General features: G+C 39.5%; 1 protein-coding gene across 3 annotated transcripts in view; it reads right to left on the bottom strand.

Moving 5' to 3' along the window:
- The window catches only part of PTPRZ1 (protein tyrosine phosphatase receptor type Z1), a 169411-nt gene extending 152032 nt beyond the window's left edge, over window positions 1-17379 (bottom strand). For all 3 annotated transcript variants that reach the window (XM_032644000.1, XM_032643999.1, XM_032643998.1), the window contains exon 1: window positions 17128-17379. In XM_032644000.1, coding sequence (XP_032499891.1) covers window positions 17128-17185 — 58 coding nt within the window. In that variant the 5' untranslated portion in view covers window positions 17186-17379. The remainder of the gene's footprint in view (window positions 1-17127) is intronic.
- Between the last annotated feature and the right edge of the window lie 2085 nt (window positions 17380-19464).

The following is a 19464-nucleotide window of genomic DNA, read 5'->3' on the forward strand; positions in this document are numbered from 1 at the left end:
AGGGCCAGAGGAGGCAATTAGAGAAGTAATAGGAGGCCAGATCATTCAAGGCTTGAGGATAACTGTAGTGATTTTGCTTTTCATTCCGTGTGAAACAGGAAATTGGGGGAATGACATGATCTGACTTGTATTTGCACAAATGAGTTGGAAAGCTGGTGCAATAATCCAAGTAAGAGATGATGAAGGCTTGAATGGATGGTGGCAGTGGTTGGAGATGATAAGAAAAGATAATCCAGGAGAAGTTTGCTGAGAAGTCGAATGCAGGTTGTGAGAGAGAAGGAAGAATCAAAGATGACTTCAAGATTTTTGGCCTGAGCAACTGGAGGAGTGAAGTTGTCATTTACTGAGATGAAGAAAGTGCAAGTTAGGAACTGAAGTGGTGGCAAGAGCAGGACACATCGAGTTGGAGAGATGTATTAAATATATAAGTGGGCAGTTGGATATACGACTCTGGAGTTCAGGTAAGAGTTCTGGTTTAGACCTATAAATTTGGGAGTCACCCGGGTAGAGAATATAGGGATGAGATAGGCAAGTAGTGTAGCCAGAAAAAAAGAAGCATCCCAAGGAATGAGTCTTGAAGACTCCAGTTTTTGGAGGTTGGAGATGCAGACGAACCATCAAACGTGACTGAGATCACCAGTGAAGTAGGTGGTCAATGAGATATCCAAGCGTGGTGTTACCGAAGTCAAGTGAACAAAGCTTCGCCAGAAAGACAAAGTGGTAACTGTCAAAAGCTGCTTGGAGGCCAACAAAATGAGGGCCAAGACCACTGACTATTAGAGGTAGCAATGTTGAGGGCGCTAGTATAATTGATGAGGAAAGTTTTGTTTTGAGTGGTGGAAACGGAATCCTGTTTAGAGTGGGCTCAGGAGTAAACGGGAGGAGAGCAAATGGAGATGGAAACACTTTACAAAGGTTTACCTGGAAGGAAGAAGTGGAGCAGAAGCCAAGACACGTTTTTGCTTTTTTGTTTTTTTGGGGTTTTTTTGTGGTACGCGGGCCTCTCACCGTCGTGGCCTCTCCCATTGCAGACCATAGGCTCCGGATGCGCAGGCTCAGCGGCCACGGCTCACGGGCCCAGCCGCTCCGCAGCATGTGGGATCTTCCCGGACCGGGGCATGAACCCATGTCCCCTGCATCGGCAGGCGGACTCTCAACCACTGCGCCACCAGGGAGGCCCCCCAAGAGACGTTTTTTAATGGCAGAGCTAACAGCATGTTAAGAAACACCCATCATTTGAACCGCATTTACTGATTAATTTGTATTATCATATGTTAAGCTAACAATTTGAAAGAAAACGCCGATGATTTAATTATGAATGGATAGAATGCCAAAAACAAAATTCTGCTGTGACCTTTAGCTGTAAGCATTGGCACAGAGCCTTGCTTCAGGATGGAAGTTCTTCCAAATCACTCAGAGAACTCTTACCTACATTTTCTAATATCATATTGCCCCTTCTGCTTTTGCACAGAAGATAACTTCTTATCAAAAGCTTCTGAAGTCACAGTCAGCTTTTCCAAAAACGCAGACTACTCATTATGACTAATATTGCCTCCAAAGAACCATAACCATAATGGCTGAATTTTGTGCGAGGATTCTCATACCGAGCATTTAACTCAGGTCTCATTTTAAATAACGAAAACAATTAAAGCCTCTTTAAACAACAGGATGGAAATAGTGCATCCCTTAAAAATTAATGTTAAATCCACACAATTCTTCTCTGTGCTCAGAATTTTAAAAATTCAACAAATTAATTCACTCCTTATATAATTGTGTTTTAAAATCTGATTTTTCCAAAGTAAGTCTCACAGGAGCCTTAATCATTGCTTACAGCTATTTGTCAGTTCTTCATCAGATCAAACACTGCTGCTTCCAGCTATTATATAATAATAGCTTTTTAAACTTCTAATAACCTAGTTAATATTCTATCAAGCATCACTATTTATTTAAACAAGTCCTCTGTTTTTTTCAGTGTCTTTTAATTAAACATCTGAATATTGTAATTATTTTCCTCAGACATTGTTTTCTCTTAATTTTGTATTTCTTAAATTTTAATGATTACATTTTATCCTGGACACAGTAAAACATACATTTTGAAATAATCTCTTAAATCATCTATTATTCAATATTAGTACAATTCACCCTAAGTTGAAACTAACGACTATTTTTCAGTATAAGTGATTATGTATCTTAGTGGGTCCTTTGTCCTACTCTAACCAGGATAAGTTTTCCTGAATTAGATTTTCTTATCATTGCTGTTTGCAATTGGGAAGTTAAAGAACCCTGCAAATAATTTCTATGTGCCTGTTAGCCTCATACATATTTAAACTATTTTTATTGAGCAGAACACTAACGTCTACAGTATTTCACTAAACATTTGCCCCGTCTCGACAGACTTTTGTTTTTAGCAATCTGTTTTTTTCATAATCTCTTTGTGTTTCCATGTCTTCTTGCAGACTGTCCAGCTATGTCGTAAACAAGGTCAGCAGCCCAAAGAAAAGATACTCTGATTCTTGTCACAAAATGTAGTTTTAGAATGTACCTCATAGCCCCTCGAGCAGGGCCAGGCATAATTCTGCTATTCTCACATTTTTAAAGACTTTCAGGTATCAAGAATACTGGCTTTTCTTTTCCAAGAAAAATAGCTTTAACTCTACAAATCTAATACCTAGGCTGCTCAAAAATTTTAAAGCACTGGAGCCATGATAAAATGTTGACAATACAGCTATTGACAGCAACAGGTAACCAGTGGCTGTAAAATATACAGTGTTTTCTCCATGCTTGAATCAGACAGGATCTCACATATCTCAGATCTTGTTCTTGGTTTAAAAAAAAAAAAAAGATAAAAAGAACTGAGAGAAATGCTTTTGGCTGGAACTGCCTGGGGTGTTGGAGGGATGAGGAGGTGTTAGAGAGAGGGATCCGGTATCTTTTTGTTTCATGAAAACCCTAGCTTGACAGGAAATACAGGGAAAACTTAGCCATAGAAATGGTGCATCCGCTGTGCAGGCCAACAAGTAGATTCTCCCACCGCTACTTAGAATAAAGAAACTTATAGTTCTCTTTCTGTCCTGTTTCTGGCCACAGTCATCTTTCTTCCCTTCTTCTGCATTCACTATTGTACTCTATTCCAATCACTTAATTTTCTTTCTTAAAAGTCTGAATGCCAAGAGTAAAAAGCCCTTAGGAAGTTGTCCATGATCGTTTGCCAGTTCAGTTCAAAATCTATATAGACTCTTGGACCTGTTAAAACGAGAATGTGATTTGATTGACCTACTTTTAGTTTTGGTTTTCTTTTTTTTAAATAAGAGGGATTGAGTGAATTTGAGGGTGAATTGAATTCTAATTCTGAATGCTGGGAATGTGATCCCAAGTTTCTTGCCCTGCCGAGGAGTACACTGAATGAGTTGAGGTGGTGACAATATTTCCATTTGACTAGACAGATTCTGTTGTATTTTCTGTTTTTAGAGTGACTGCTTTGGAAGGAATTTCACTCAATGACTTATGCCACAAGTATTTACTGAGCACCTACTATACGGGCCAGGGGACTTTAGAGTCTTGAGACCAGACTCCTTCAAGGCAGGGAGCTATGGAAACAACTGAAATACAGTATGAGTGATGTGTCCCCCTGTCTGGCTGAGAACAGTAATGTGTCAGAGAAGGCTTCACAGAGGAGATGAAAGATAACTAGGAATGCAAGGGGGTACAAGTCACCAAAGAAAAAGGAAAAACATGAGCCAGAATGAAGGAGAACAGGTGAGGAAGTTCAGGACAAGCTGGACAGGTAGGCTGAATTCAGGTTTTGAAGCACCTTGCATGCCCTGGTAAGGACATCATATGACGTCAGGAGTTACATGAACCTATGGGTCCTTCCCAAAAATGAGTAGGAGTGACTCAAAATTTGATCTATTATTTCCTCAATGGTTTCCAGTGATGGAGACCCTCATTCCTGTGTCGTGTTTCATCACTGAAGTCAGGTTCAGGAGAATTTCTTTCTGAGAATTACAGAAACACAGTCTGTTAAAAGGAAAATCTTTCTCCTAAGATGCAAGTCCCTACAAGCATGCCAGTATCCATTCTACAAACTTGCAAAAGGCCTTTTTAACATTGGCCTTCAACAAAGCAATGATTTATGTTAAGTAAGTAATGACTATAGTGTGCTTATTGAACTGTATACATTTTGGCAAGAGAGCACGTTGGTGAGGATTTCCTAAATTAATAGGAGATGCATTTGTTGCTATTTTCATGGTTCGTGTGTGTGTGTGTGTGTGTGTGTGCGTGTGTGTGTGCGTGCCTGAGAGAGAGATTTAATATAGTGGGACGTTCCAGATGTGTTTTGACCAACTAATATGTGTTTGGGATTTATAAGTGATGGAGCAAGAAAATATGCAATATGCAAAGAACTTTTCACTCTTTATTATTGGATACCGTATAAGAATCCTGAGAAGTTTAATCAGTGGCAACTTAAACTCCAGGCTACAAATCCTAAGTGAGATTATGTGAACATATTTTCTCATTGGCACTTGCATAGTCTGGCATATGTAGCAGAATGTAGCACAATGCAATAAACAAGCATAATTACTTCCACACAGAAAAGTCTATATCAATCTTTTCTTGATGACCTACTTTCAGTGAGTTTTCTCCAGTAATACAATCACCCAAACAAATCTCCAGCAGACTGTGTACTACAGTGTCAAAGCCTCACATCGAAAAAAGTCAGCACTCCCCATGTATTTAAAAGGGAAAACTCACTACGTGGAAGTACACGTTCTCTGCCAGTATTCAGAGAAGACCCAACCCATCTCACAGTGAAAGGGTTTATATGCCGTTATCATTAGCAGAGAGATTATTTGGCTAAGTGTTTTCTTATCTTCACTTGCCTGAATGCCATTGTGTCTAATATAACTTAATCTCTCATCATGTTTGTAAAAACTAACAGTTGTTTTATTTTTTCAAATAGACACTGTAAAATTCTAATTTTAAAATGTGGAGATGTGGGGGGGCGAGGAGAGGGGGGAGAGGAGAAACCAGCCACCTTGAAAAGCTCCCACCAGTAGAGAACAGGAATACTTCCATACGGATGTTTAATTGTTTTGGGAGGGGGTGGAGGGGTTGGTGTAAAATTCTGAATACATTATTGAGGAACAAAGAAGCATCTTGTGTGTTCTTGACTTCTGCCAAGAATACTAAATAGCTAAAATATAATGAAAAGTTAGAAGAAAATAAGTTGCAATCACAGGCAAGAGAGAAGCATTATGGGATATTCTCTTGTGAGATGGATGATGCCCAGATTGTGCTGTATTGTAAAGGATTTAAGGGCAATATGTACTAGCCATACTGGCTAATTAAAAATGATTTCATTCTTTGTGTTTCTTTCCAGGAACCCGTTTTGCAGACAGCATTGCTATCTATGTCCAAAATTCTTGCCCCATTCTGACAGACTTTTAGCAAGAATCATAGGCACATCAACTCATTCTTCGAAATTTTAGCACCAAGAGTTTACCTTTGTCACAAAATAGCAGCTGCTACCACCAAAAATTTAGCCTCAAATTGGGACAGACTTAACTATGGAAATTATGTGACATTTTCTCAGCAGTAAGTACGTGTTAAACAGAACATACAAGAAGAGTGTTTTAACCTGCACATTTTGTCCATATATTTTGCTACTTACACTATCATTTTGAATGTGGTAGGGTAGAATATGGAAGAGGACACAAACGATGCTTAAATTACTGAATGAAACAGTAAACACTCCACGTTCAAAAAGAAGAACTGCTGCTCATATGCTCACAGAGACATTTTTTTAAATGAATTCACATCTTTATTTTGTCTCTTTTTCTATGACTTTCCACAGACTTAAAATCTGATTTATACAATCTAACATGTGTTTCATTATTCTCTATTCTGGTATGCTCCCACCAGGGTTCATTTTACATCTGTAACCAGATGAACTCCTCAAAGAGAAAAACTATTAAAGTCAAGCACAGTGATAAGCACACAGTGGCTGTTCAATGAGGACCTGGTAAAACGAGTTCCATTGATCTCAACCGGACTCAAGCCCTTTGGTGAAGAACAGCACTGTATTCAGGTCACAGGAAAAGGCAGACCTTCTTCCTCTCCTTTCTTTATGCTGGAGGCAGGAAAAGTCAGGCTGAAAATATCCAGGACAATTCCCGTCATTAAACTTAATGATTTTCCCATAGGATGTAATCTTTTAATGCTCAAAATAAGGCAATATCAGTTTTGAGAAGCAGGAATATATGGATATATATATGTATACTTATTTATTTATTGTGTACATATATGCACATCTACACAATATATAATATGTGCATATCACATATATTTATATATAAAGTACTTATATAAATATATTTTCTATATATGCATATTACATGTTATTTCCCCACTCTGAAAACCATCCAAGGAAACTTGACCATAACCAAGTATTACTCATGAAGAATTCATTCAGTCATACTTCTTAAATACAAAAGTCTTGCATCCAATTCATATAGCATAATATAGCTATGTTTCTTCATTACACAAGAAAATATGCTTACATTTCTATCCTTGACAGCTGCCACTTTATCCCTTTTGGAAACTTAACGATTCATTAATTTACAACTTTGTGCATCCTTAATATATCTTAAGAGACAAACAGTAGATAAAATCCTATTGTATTTTTCATGAATTAAAAGATAAAACTTGCTAAAGTCAATTTTAAAACAAATTCTGGGAAGCCTATTCTATGGATCATCTTCCATTGCACTGTTTTTATGTAAAACACAAGCTGCAAGCAATATACAAAGATATTAGCTTATGTGGTAGGAATATGATGGCCTTCAAGCAATCTGAAATCATGGATATTAAGAAAGCTTACTTATTGGCAGACAGCTGACTGAAATGTCCAATATACCTGTGCTCATTTTTAAAAAGACAAATACAAGGGTTTTCAAGGTGAATGAAGTAAAGAGTTTTGATAAGACTTGATAAAATTAACCCGACACTGTGAATATACTCAAATCCTTCCTATTCTTAAGAAAACAAAAAAGCTTTTTTAAAGAGTTGTGACTACGATCTCTACTAAAATCAAAAAAGACAGATCATTTTAAGCAGCACCCTTTCTTCTTGTTACTTCTCAAGGCACTGAGTTAATCAGTTCAGAGGAAATGTTTACCGTCAATTCCTATGTCTTGAGGTAACAAATTTGGAGTCCTACCATTCAATACATAAGCAGTCTTCATGCTACCTTCCTTCTTTTCTTCCCTTCTAATTATCAAATTCTGTATGTATTTGCTGCCTCCACTTTTCCTTCCTGGATATTTCTCTGACTCTATACAGTCCTTGCTACATCTTCATCTTCCCAGGGAGGACGTTCCCTTGAGGACCGCCAATGACTCACTCTCCAGAGAATGGCACCAAGTCCTAGCAATTATACTAATTACACTTATATCATATGAGGCAATGTATTCGAAAATACTTTTAAACATTAAAGTACTATTTAAAGAGGATGGTATTATTATACCTCCAAATGATCTATCAAATTTCCACTTTGACACAGTGTAATAGCCTTTTAACTGAGCTTCCTGATTCCCAGTCTCACTCTGCTCCAATCCATCCTACACTCTGATATACTGGAGTTACCTTCCTAAAGTAAAGAGATCTACTCGAGTCATTCCACTGCTCGAAACCCTCCACTAGCTCTCCACAATATACTGGATAAATTCCAAACTCCAAATCCTTCAATTAGCCATTGGAAATCCTACCTACTATTTGAAACTTTTCCACTAATACAAACCCCTCCTAATTTTTTTCCTCCCTCTAAACACCACATTCTCGATCTTATTCCTTGCTTCTGTGTATGCCATCTTTTTTGCCACTAATACCCTTCCCCTCAACAGTGGCCCTTGAAGACCTACCCTCCTCCATCCAGGGGCTCCATCCAACCCATCTCCTCTTAGAAATGTTCCCAGAGGTGAACTTAGCCTACTCACAACTCACGCTTTCATATTCTGCAAACTCTGCCATGTATGAGAGCTACTTATGTATGGATCTTTCTCTCTTGCAAAGGCTTAGCAGACCACTAGAGGAATATTCTCTCTAGGAGAATATTTATCACAAACAAGGTGCTCAATAAAGAGTCAGTGAATTGTGTGCTTGTGTTCTCACCATTTAATGATTAAGAATATTAAAATAGTTGTTTGGGCCATCTAAAAAAGTTCTTTGTTAACTTTTAAGCAGAGCTATTAGTGCTTTTCAAATACAGTAAAAACAAATGGCCAACACCTGGTCAATAATGAAAATGTAATTTTAAACACACACACAAAATAAATTGCTGAAATGAAAAAAATACAGCTAAATCTTGTATCTACTACATAACAGAAAATAATAACTATGACTAGAACAAATTATGCATGGAGAAAGAAAATAAACAAGACAAGGGAACAGTAAGAATATGTATCGTTGACAAAACAAAAGATATTATGTGCCCATGTCCTGATAAATGCACTTGTGTCTCCCATCTCAGAGTGGTTCAGTAATCCTCCCATCTGCTGATAGACTTGAATCTTTGGACCAACTCCAAGACTGCCTGGCCTCCTGAAGTTCCTCTGGCTTTCAAAGACTATGAGGTCAACCATTATAGTCCATACTCCTCCTTCTAGGGTTACCCTGAAACTGAAACTGCCTTAAGAAGAGGAGAGAGGGATGGGAAGTTTTCCAGGGCCTTTGTCCTGTGGTACTAGCTTTGTTTTAGAATGGCATGAAACTTGCCAATATATCTACCTTAAGAAAAATGAACTAACATTAGTAGTATCACAAGGTTGACCTAGATCTGTCGTTTTAAATGGTGGCTGTACTCTGTAATCACCTGGGGAGTTTTAAGAAAATGTTCACGTCTGGGGCCCACACCCACACATGTACTTGATCCAGGGTAGGGCCCAGACATCAGTATGTTTTAAAATTTCCCCTGGTATATAGTCAACTCAGGCTGCTATAAAAACAATACCATAGACTGTATGGCTTAAACATTTATTCTCACAGTTTTAGAGACTGAGAAGTCCAAGATCCAGGGGCTAGCAGATTTGGTTCCTGGAGAAAACACTCTTCCTGGCTTACAGACATCTGACTTCCCTCTGTGTTTTCACAACAGAAAAGAAAGAAATAGAGTTCTGGTCTCTCTTTCTCTTCTTATAAGGACATTAATCCCATCAAGGGGATTCTACTTTTCATGATTTCATCTAAAACTAATTACCTCCCCAAGGTCCCACCTCTAAGTACCATCACATTGGGGGTTAGGACTTCAACATAGGAATGCTGGGGGGATACAAACATTCAATCCACAACACTAGATAATTTTAAAGTGCAGCCAGGATTGAGAACCACCGACCGAGATCAATGGTTATCAACCTAATTTCACACTGAAACAAACATGACAGGGATATCACGTGTGCAAAACACACCAGTGGGAAGACCAAGATTCTGCACAATTCTGTGTGCCAGGTGAGATGCCACCCTTATTACCCTATTCAAGAAAATGTGTCAAAATGCAAAGGCAAAAACATCATTACAGAAATATTTTTAATCTGATGACCAGGTGACTGAAAACTTTGAGAAAATCCAGAAAGTTCCTTATATCTGGCCAGCATTCTGTTATTCCAAGCACACAAGCAGGACTCTGGTGGTGACCAGGATCTCTGCAAAAAGAGGTCATTTTAAAAAGCAACATTTTCTTTTATTCCTACTCAAGGTACTGAGTTAACCAGTTCAGAGGAAAGGCCTAGTATCAAGACCCATCTTTAAGTAAATATGTTAGAGCTCTAGACATCAAGAAATAAGCAGTCAGTCAGTGACAGTGAAAGAACAGAAAAATTATGGAGTAGATGGGGAAGGCAGAGAAAAAGAAGGATAAAATGATGCTCCAAGAATAGAAAGGTACCTGTGGACATTGTTATGAATATTTTAACAGAAAATCCTTCTTCCTTGCTAATTAATAAATTATTCTTTCCAAATGTATAAAGACTATATTTCCAAGGAATTTGTAAAGAATTTATCTTTTGTCAATGGGTACATAAATTAATGCATGCTTATTGAATGAAACCAGAAAGTTCACATTAACCAGGACTCTGAATAATCACATTTACTCTAATATCTGCATAAGTATCAGAACCAAAAAGAATAAGAGATAATCTGCCCATTTTAACACATTAGAATTTTTAGGCAGAAAGATATGTTAACACATACTTTTAAAATTATGTTAACTGCAAAGCTCCCCAAATTATATTAACACATCAAAAATCTTTTAAAATAATGGTATCAAATAGTGTCAGTCTTCTTCCTATCATAATCTTCATCACAATGCTGAGCAATTTTGAATTTTTTTAAAATCTTAAACTCGTGATTAAAAGAAGTGAGGTGAAAAGGAAATAGTAACCAATAAAAGAAAGGAAGGTGAGTGAGAAGAAAATAAAGCAAAGATCCTAATCGAAGAGCAAATCTTGTTTCTGTTTTTAACTCCTGTGAAAATTTCTAACTCATCCCCTGCCCTGTTCCATCTGAATTTAACTAAATTCAAATATTTGCCGAACATCCGCTATGTGCAGGGCTGAGCCACATGCAGTACCTCATCTCTGAGATTAATGATAAAACTTCAGACAAATTCCAAAAGCATGAATATCCACATAATGTAACTGCACTTCCTGTCATTTATCTGCTTTCCAGAACTGACTTGGGCCACTACCTCTTATGGCCAGCTTGACTACAGAGCACTTAATCTAACATGATGGCTTCTGATTGACTAAAAATACTGTCTTCGTGGTATCGAGATACTTCATTTATCATTACTGACCATCCCCCACGCCCACCGCCCTCTTCTCCCTAACAGGGAAGCATGCTTGCATGTGCACGTGCACTTATATACACACATACACACTGGCTTAATGCCCTGCCCCCGGGACGTATCCAAGCTTCACGGCTGCCAACTCATCTAGAATTAAATGTTCACTCAAAACTGCTCCTGCCACTACACATGCAGTAGCTATCATGGGGACTATACTTTTCATGCACAGATAGGATCTAAGTGATGCTTAAGTGCATTTCTGGGAGAATCAAAGAAAGCAAAGGTCTGGTGCCAGAAGTGGCATTAAAGATGGATGGCTAGATGTCAATGGTGACCGAACTCTCGAATTGAGATTAGAATCAAAAGAAGGAAAGGCCAGAATAAACTGGCTGATCGCAACAGCAAAAACCTACTGCTATCTAAGAATCTTCACAGTACTGTATTAAAGATTTACTAAGCACCTACTATAGGTGCTAAGTCCAAGAATGCTAAGTCCAAGGTTGAATGAAATACAGTCTTTGCCCTCAAGGAGCTTGTCTAATTGGGGAGAGAGACAGAGACATTGCAAAGCAGCACAGTGAATGCTAGAACAGGTACAGAAAATGAGTTGTGGGAGCTCTCACTCCTGGACCAGAGCTAATCACATCCACTCAACCCCAGTCTCTAAAGGCCACGAAGTGGCCATTTAACTTTCTTCATCTATTGCTGCTCTACCTCAGGCCACCAGAACATCTCTGTGATTTTTGTATGGCTGACACAACACAGGCCAAAAATAACCAACATACATCGATACTTCAAATAATTGTAATGACTCTAGGAGTCTTTTTAGTTGAGTTGAATTCTCATCAGTACTATCAATCAATACTTTATCAGCTTTTGATTCTAAAACAGCACTGCTTAATAGAATTTCTCCAGTGATATAAATGTTCTATGTGTGCACTGCCCCATGCAGCAGCCACTAGTCACATGTGCCGACTGAGCGCTTGAAATATGGCTGGTGTGAATGAGGAACTGAATCAATGTATTAAATAAATTTGAAATTAAATAGCCACATATGCCTAGTGGCCATGGCACTGCACAGCACAGTTCTGAAACATAAGTGTTTTAAGACTGTGCCATATGATCAAATAATTTTTCCCTTGATTCCTATACATATGTTATTAAAAACACAGATAAAAACTGGTTTCCTTCTGTAACCTGTGGTTGCTGCCAGGAATTACTCCCAACAAGACACTAAAAGTTAAAGCACATCGTAATGTACATATGTCATGTTTAAATTGGTTCTGACTTTTACCAATGGCCTTCTTGATGAAGTGGGAAACATTTAAAAATATTTAAAAGTTAAGATATTTAACACATTAAGAGATATTTGGGAAAGACTTATTTTCAACTAGTTCTAAAAGAAGAAAACACCTTCAAAGTGAGATTTAAAGGAGGTTTCAATGTGGGGAATGATTCAGATCAGCTGGATTGTAGGCACCATGAGTATTAGGACTCTGTATGTTGATGCACTGCTTAATTATTAGTGCCTAGCAGATGCTGGGCACTTAGGAAACCTGTAACGGAAGAGTAGTTAAAACAGTACGGATGGGAATGTTCTATAACTGGATCATGGTGGTTGTTACCTGACTATATGTATTTGTCAAAACTTTCCAGATGGCACACTAGAAAAGATAAATTATGCCTTAATTTTTTTAAAAAAGAAAAGGGGGAAAAAGTAATATGGGAGCACATGGGAAAAATCACGAATGGGTATCTGCAAGAAAGCAAATGGGAACGTGAAATGTAGCATCACATCTCATGTGAAACGAGCTAGCATATTCCAAACAGCAAATTCATCTCCCAGGAATGAAAGGAGGAAAAGGCTCAGGCTTGAGAGTCAGAAGGAACACATAGACTGAAAACAGGCTGTGCGATTTTAGGTAAGTCATCTAACTTCTCTGTGCCTCAGTTCCCTCAGCTGAAACATGTGTAAAATGAAACACCTATCTGAAACACTTTTGGGGAGAATGAAATGAGAAAATGTACATAAAATGCCCAGCAGTGGGTCTGCACCTGGCAAGCACTGAGTAGATGGTAAATGGAAACAAAACACAAGCTCATCTTCTTAATCAAGGCCTTCCTCTGAGGTCCTCTGGTCCTGAATGAGGGGGTTCCATTTCCATACTACAGTCTAAACAGTTGGCAAATGAGTGGTCAAGCAACGCTACCAGGTTAGACAAAACTCAAATCTCCTTGGAGTCAGGGGAATGAGGAAATGCAGCACATGCTTCCAGAAAAACCTGAAGTTTTGCCCGAAGCAAAATTCCCACAAGAAATTTTCAACAAGTTCCCAAATGTCTCATGCAGACATGACAGCATAAATGAATTAATCAATGAAATGATTTATCCTGGCAAACTTCCCTGAGTGGAAGCAGCTATAGTCTACATAAAAAGGAGAGAGAGATGAAATAAAGAAAATTCCTATTCTGCAAATCAAAAGTAATTAATTTTCTGAATGGAGACTAGTTACTATTTGGGGGAAAAAGGCATGAGTATTTTCTATTCCTGGTTACAATTTGTCTTCGGAAGGTAAACAGACCAAGCTGAGTCACAACATACTGGATTCTACTGATTCCATACTCAAGATAAATTAAGCAATTAATTCTTGCAGAGGAATTGGGTATAATTTGTAGTTAATGTGTCCTTTAAAGCAATAATACATGACTTAAAAGTTCAGAATTTGATTTATTACAAATTTAACAGTAATATTTAAACATTAGTTCAGTGTACCTTGCATGACTGTAACTCAATTCAGAGATCCTGAAATTGACATATACACACTAATATGTATAAAATGGATAACTAATAAGAACCTGCTTATAAAAAAGTAAATAAAATAAAATTCAGAAAAAGAAAAAAAAAGGATCCTGAATTCTCATTAGTTGAAAGAAACTATTTCTTCTTAAAAGCTCTTAAAACACCTACCTCTCCTCTATGACTCATACTTAAGCCTCCTTACAGGAAGCCACTGCAGATTTTCCCATTACCTGTTCAGTGGGTCACAATTAAATAATAACTAGAGTTATACAGTCATTACATTAGTTCTCCACCTAGTAGAAAACCTCTCAATTATTTTAGAGAAGGTTCAAATTCACTTAGGGAATCCTCTTGGAGTCATCTTTATTTTCTGCCTCTCTAATTAAGAATCTCCTTCAGCTGAATAACACTAAATGTTGTGTCCCTCGTGTGATTTTTAAAATTAATATTAAGTCAGGTATCAGAAATCAAGTCCATGGTAAAATCTTGTTAATAAGCCAGAAACTTTATTGACATTTAAATGTCAAACTAGCTCAGCAGTTGTCAAAATGTGGGCCTAGACCAGCAGCATCTGCATATCCTGGGAATTTGTTAGACACTGAGATTCTCAGCCCCACCCCAGAACTACTGAATCAAAACTCTTCAGGGTGGCCCCCACAATCTGTGCTTTAACAAGCCCTCCTGGTGCCTCTGACGTACCCTAAAGTTTAAGAACTGTGATCTAGCTAATTCTGGCAAAAACATTTGAGGCTTCAGGCTAATCTTGATATGATGATCCAAATGGATGAACTCACAGATAGATTTAACCCCCTCCCCCCAAAAACCCATAATGTTCCTCTTTAGTTTCTAGTGATCCCTAGCAGTAATGTGGAAAGGAAGAATTTGTTTCACTCCAAATAATCGAATGAGGATTTTTGTGTTTGGAGAGTTACTTGAAAGAAGCAATTGGTCCCTATGTCTAGCCCAAAATCATCAGGACATTTTGGACACAAAAAGTGATAAGGTCATTATGACATTGCTAACAATGAACAGTGAATTCTACATCTTGTTTCTGGATAATGGTAAGGATGGCAGCCTAACATGCAAATTGTATCAGAGCTGTCATCCTGCACAGTAAGTCTCAGTGGGCGGACCTTTCCTGAGCATCTATTATATGTGCCAGCTCAACTCATTGGCTCCAAAGACACTGAGAATGAGTAGTAAACACATTCACAAATACAATAGTAGATGTTGAGAGTAAAATAATTGAAGTGGAGACTGAATTTTTCATTGGTAGATAATATGCCTCAGTTTTTCAAAATGTCCTATCTGAGATCAGGTATTCATTCCATCTGAGGTAGCCAAGGCCCCTAGGTCAGTCTGCAGGCAACAAAGTAAAAGGCCAACTGTGTTCAAATGGGAAGGGATACAAAAGTATTCACCTGCCAGTCTCAAAAAACCCACATTCTGAGTTCTAATACAAGCTCACATTCAATATCATCACATAAACTTGCAATACTCTTAAACAATTCATTTAATCCTTTCCAGTTAAATTTTACATCATCAAAACATTAAAAAAAGTCCAATAAACTGAAATCTATAAACCCCAAGCAACAGGCTACTAACAATGCTTTATTGAGAAAAGCCTTTGCAAAACATGGTGTATTGAAATGGAATAGCATTCCACCCAAAAGGAATGAAGTACTGATACATGCTACAACATGGATGAATCTTGAAAACATTATGCTACGTGAATGAAGCCAGACACCAGAGGCTACGTATCATACAATTCTATTTATATAAATGCTCAGAATAGACACATCTATAGAAAAAGAAAGTAGATTAGTGATTGCCAGTGCTAGGGTCAGAGAGAATGAGGAATGACTGTTCATGGAGTTTCTTTTGGGGGTGATTAAAATGTCCTATAATTAGATAGTGGTGATGGTTGCACAACTTTGTGAATATACTAAAACCCACTGAACTGAACAATTTAAAAAGATGAATTGTATGCCATGCAAATTATATATTAATTTAAAAACTTCACAATATACTCAGGGAATGTGGTTTAGGTGGCATGCAAATCAGTATTCGCTGGTTTATGTTTATACTACAGTGAGATTTTCTTTAAATAATAATCTAAATACCAAGAGGACCTGGCTTTGTTATTAAAACAGATCTATAACAGAAACATAAATTCAACAGGTATGTATTTGATGACCACAGTACTTTTAAAAAATGTCTTCCCCTCTCCAGAATCAATTGTATGGTTTTAGAGAAAACCAGGACCAGATTCCTCGCAAGTCGTAAATGTCAACCGCGTGCATCACACCATCTCTGAGCACTTTCATAAAGCTTTTAGAATTTAAATTATGTGCATATATCTGGCAGGTTATTGGCAATTATCACCATATAGCAATGCAATGCCCATTAGTTACAACACAGAAATGATTTCTTTTTGTAAAGGTTACTGTGCCAAGAGCAGCACTATCTACTGGATAAAAATATAGGTCAATATCTACTTTATTATGAACAATCTATTAGGATCCTCTAACTGTAAAGAGTAAAATATGTGTGCTCACAAACGGAGGTATTTTCTAACTTTTGGGTTAATGGCTCCAAACCTATTATATGCCATCGTAATAGAACATCTTCATGAAGGATAAAAAGACATTTCTTTAATAGAATACAAAAATCCAGTCTTACAATCCTTCCAGAAAATGCCCTGAACAGTTGAATCTGCATCCCAGGTAAAGATTCTAACTGGCTCTTTCAGAAGACAGTTTCAGTATTAAATGTGTAACCTGGAAGGTGGTGGGTAAAAGATGAATCCCTGAATACCTACATCAACCTGCAGCTCTCCTCTGACTTTGGCAGCAGTGGCAGAATGTTGACAAATTCTGATTGAAACTTTTTTTTAAAGTAACTGCCCAGACTTGAATGTGACTAAATTAAAAGTACTGAAAACACTGAAAAGTCAAGTTGGTGCCTGTTCCTGTTACTACCTTTCGGGCGTGTGTGTGCGTGTGTGTGTGTGTGTGTGTGTGTGTGTGTGTGTTTAATTCTTATCAGACACGTGTATTCCTCATTCAAGCCCATAAATATCCGTAGCATGAACTAAACAGCAAGAATGCGATACAATACGTAGCCCCGCACCAAGGGTGTATTTATCTTTTTATGTATACCTAAAAGGCTCTTTTCCACACTTTGCAAAGAGGAGAAGAGCTGCGAGGACAAGAAGCGTGACGGGCAAGCCCCCCTCTCCTGGCCGCGGGAGCAGCATGCCCGCGGGCAGGTGAACTGTGGCGGAGGTGCGAGGTGGGGAGGGGGCGCGTTCTCCCATGCTGCCGACACCCCGTCGTGCCGCCGCAACACGGTGGGCTCCCCAGTCCGCCGTCCCTCTTGCCTCCTTGCCTCCTGGCGACGCGGCAGCAAGTACCGAAAGCTCTGAAATCCCCCCACCCGTGTCCCAAACGATCCCACAGGGGAAACCCCGCCGAGGTCTTAACACTCACCCAGGCGGCAAACACAGAGGAGCTGAATACAGGCGAGAAAGCGCTTTAGGATTCGCATTTCCAGACGATCCGGGGGCTCCCACCGCGCGGCTCCTCGGCGTGTCTGAATGGAGAGGGAGGGGACGCCAAGGAAATGTTCTCTCCTCCAGTGTATAGACTGGTGCGAGGCTGTGTGTGTGTGTGTGTGTGTGTGTGTGTGTGTGAGAGAGAGAGAGAGAGAGAGAGAGGGAGAGAGAGAGGCAGAGAGGGAGAGAGGAAGAGAGAGAGAGAGAGAGAGAGGAAGGACAGAAATAACCTAGGGGAGGACGCTTGGTGCTCGCGGGCCCGGGAGCCGCTAGCCGAGGCGCATGTCGGGCGGGCAGGACTCGGTCTCCCAGACCCGCAACGGTCGCTGTCTGAGCTCTCGGAGCGCCACGGCGCCTATGTGCCGGGTGCGCGCTCGGGCCGGGCCGTGCGCGCCGCGGTTCGGCGGGGGCGCGGGCGGGCGCGCGGGGGCGGAGGGGCGCGGCTGCTGTTCGGGGGCCGGGTCCCGGGGTAGCAACTCACAGAGGGACACCCCCTCCCCCCTGGCCCCTGCTAGTAGCTTCGCTGCCCCGGAGTTTGTGGAACCCGCTGGGGTTTAGAATCTTCGTGGAGAAAATGTCTCTTCATTAAGACTCCTTCATCCCTTTGGAAGAGGAGGCCCGATCCCGGTTGTCCCGCACAGCCAGAGATTCACCTTTGGAGTTCACCCCTGGAAATGTTTTTCATTTGATTGTTTTCCTGCCCGCCTATGCTAAGTGGGTACAATCAGAAAGTGGTAGAGTCGCCTGGGTAACCTGGGTTCCCCTTTCCACTTTCTTTCCATTTTCCAAAGCACCAGAGTAGTTCCAGACCACATTTCCTTCAGGGCAGTTGACTGCCAATAATCTCTGGCCCTGACTGTGACCAGTCAGACCCTGCCCCTGCCCCAGACTCCAATCAAATTGTCCTGCTGTGCACAACTGCCGGGAGGAACTTTCAACTCTGCCGTGGTCCTTCTGGAGGCACCGAACTACCCGAGTGCCTCCTTGCACAGAGTCGCAAGGGAAGATTTTTTAATCGCTCGATTGCAGGATATACAAAAGAGGTATAACACATGCCTTGTACTGCCTCAGAGCTGGAAATGTCGCGTTGTACGTGCTTGTTTCTATGTGCTTTCTATTTGTATACTTATATAAGACCCCGTTTGTCGCCTTTCAGGAGTCCACTCTAAGGCACAGAAAGTCAAGTTCTGGAATTATCCCTGTATTCTCAGCAATCATTTGATGTAGGTTATCTGTACAGTGTGTACTCCTGTGTCCTGTACTTGTCTCATAAATAGTATTTTAGCTTTAAATTTTTAAAGAAAGCTTAATCACATACAAAATTGGGTTCTGAATGTATTTTGAGTGTTACTACCAGTTCTCCCTAATATCCACAGCCTCTGAACACTAAGTTAAATATGCAGAGCTAATGATGCAATTTACTGTTGCTTCAGAAATTGATTACAGTCGTGTAATAAATTTCAAATCTATATAGAATGTTTATTCAGGAATACATATAAATATTAAGAAAGTGACCCTGGATCTTATTCTTCCTGTGAATAAAAATAGAAATGCTGCAATTTTTATAAGAATTATGATCTTTTATAAGATTGATGATTGCTCATGTGAGTTTCCACTTTGGAAGAAAAATTTTGCTTGCATAGCAAGAAGTGTGTATATAAACTAGAAATGCACTGAAAGGTCAGGAAAAGTGTTTAATATGGACTAGAGTAGGCAGAGAAATTTTCCTAGAGATGTGTAGTTAATCGGGAAGGACTGGCCGGAAAACAATTGATGTCAAAGGGGTTGGAGACAAGAAGGAAAGAAGCAGATGTTTCATGCTATAAAAACTACATGAATTAAGTTTGAGCAGATTGAGTGGGGTCAGACCCTGGGAACTTTGATTTCCTAGTGGAGGAGCTTATACCTGAAATGCTAAGCAACAGGTAACCACAAAAGATGCTTCCAAGAACTTTATCTGTTTAGAAGCTAGGTTTGCTCGGGGGCATGTATGGTGCTCTAGGAGGTCTCGATGATCAAATCTACCTCATTAGACTGCCAGAATAACCCAACAGTAACAAAATTTACCCTAACTCCCCTCTTACTTGGCCCCAAAGTCACACCACTAGTCACTTTTTTGAGTTAGATCATGAAACAACGGCACTGTTGAAATCAAAGTTACTCTGATAAAAAGGGCAGGTAGGGCTTCCCTGGTGGCACAGTGGTTGAGTCCGCCTGCCGATGCAGGGGACACGGGTTCGTGTCCCGGTCCGGGAAGATCCCACATGCCGCG

Source organism: Phocoena sinus, chromosome 9 (genome assembly GCF_008692025.1).
Source record: "Phocoena sinus isolate mPhoSin1 chromosome 9, mPhoSin1.pri, whole genome shotgun sequence".
Classification (NCBI taxonomy): Eukaryota; Metazoa; Chordata; class Mammalia; order Artiodactyla; family Phocoenidae; genus Phocoena; species Phocoena sinus.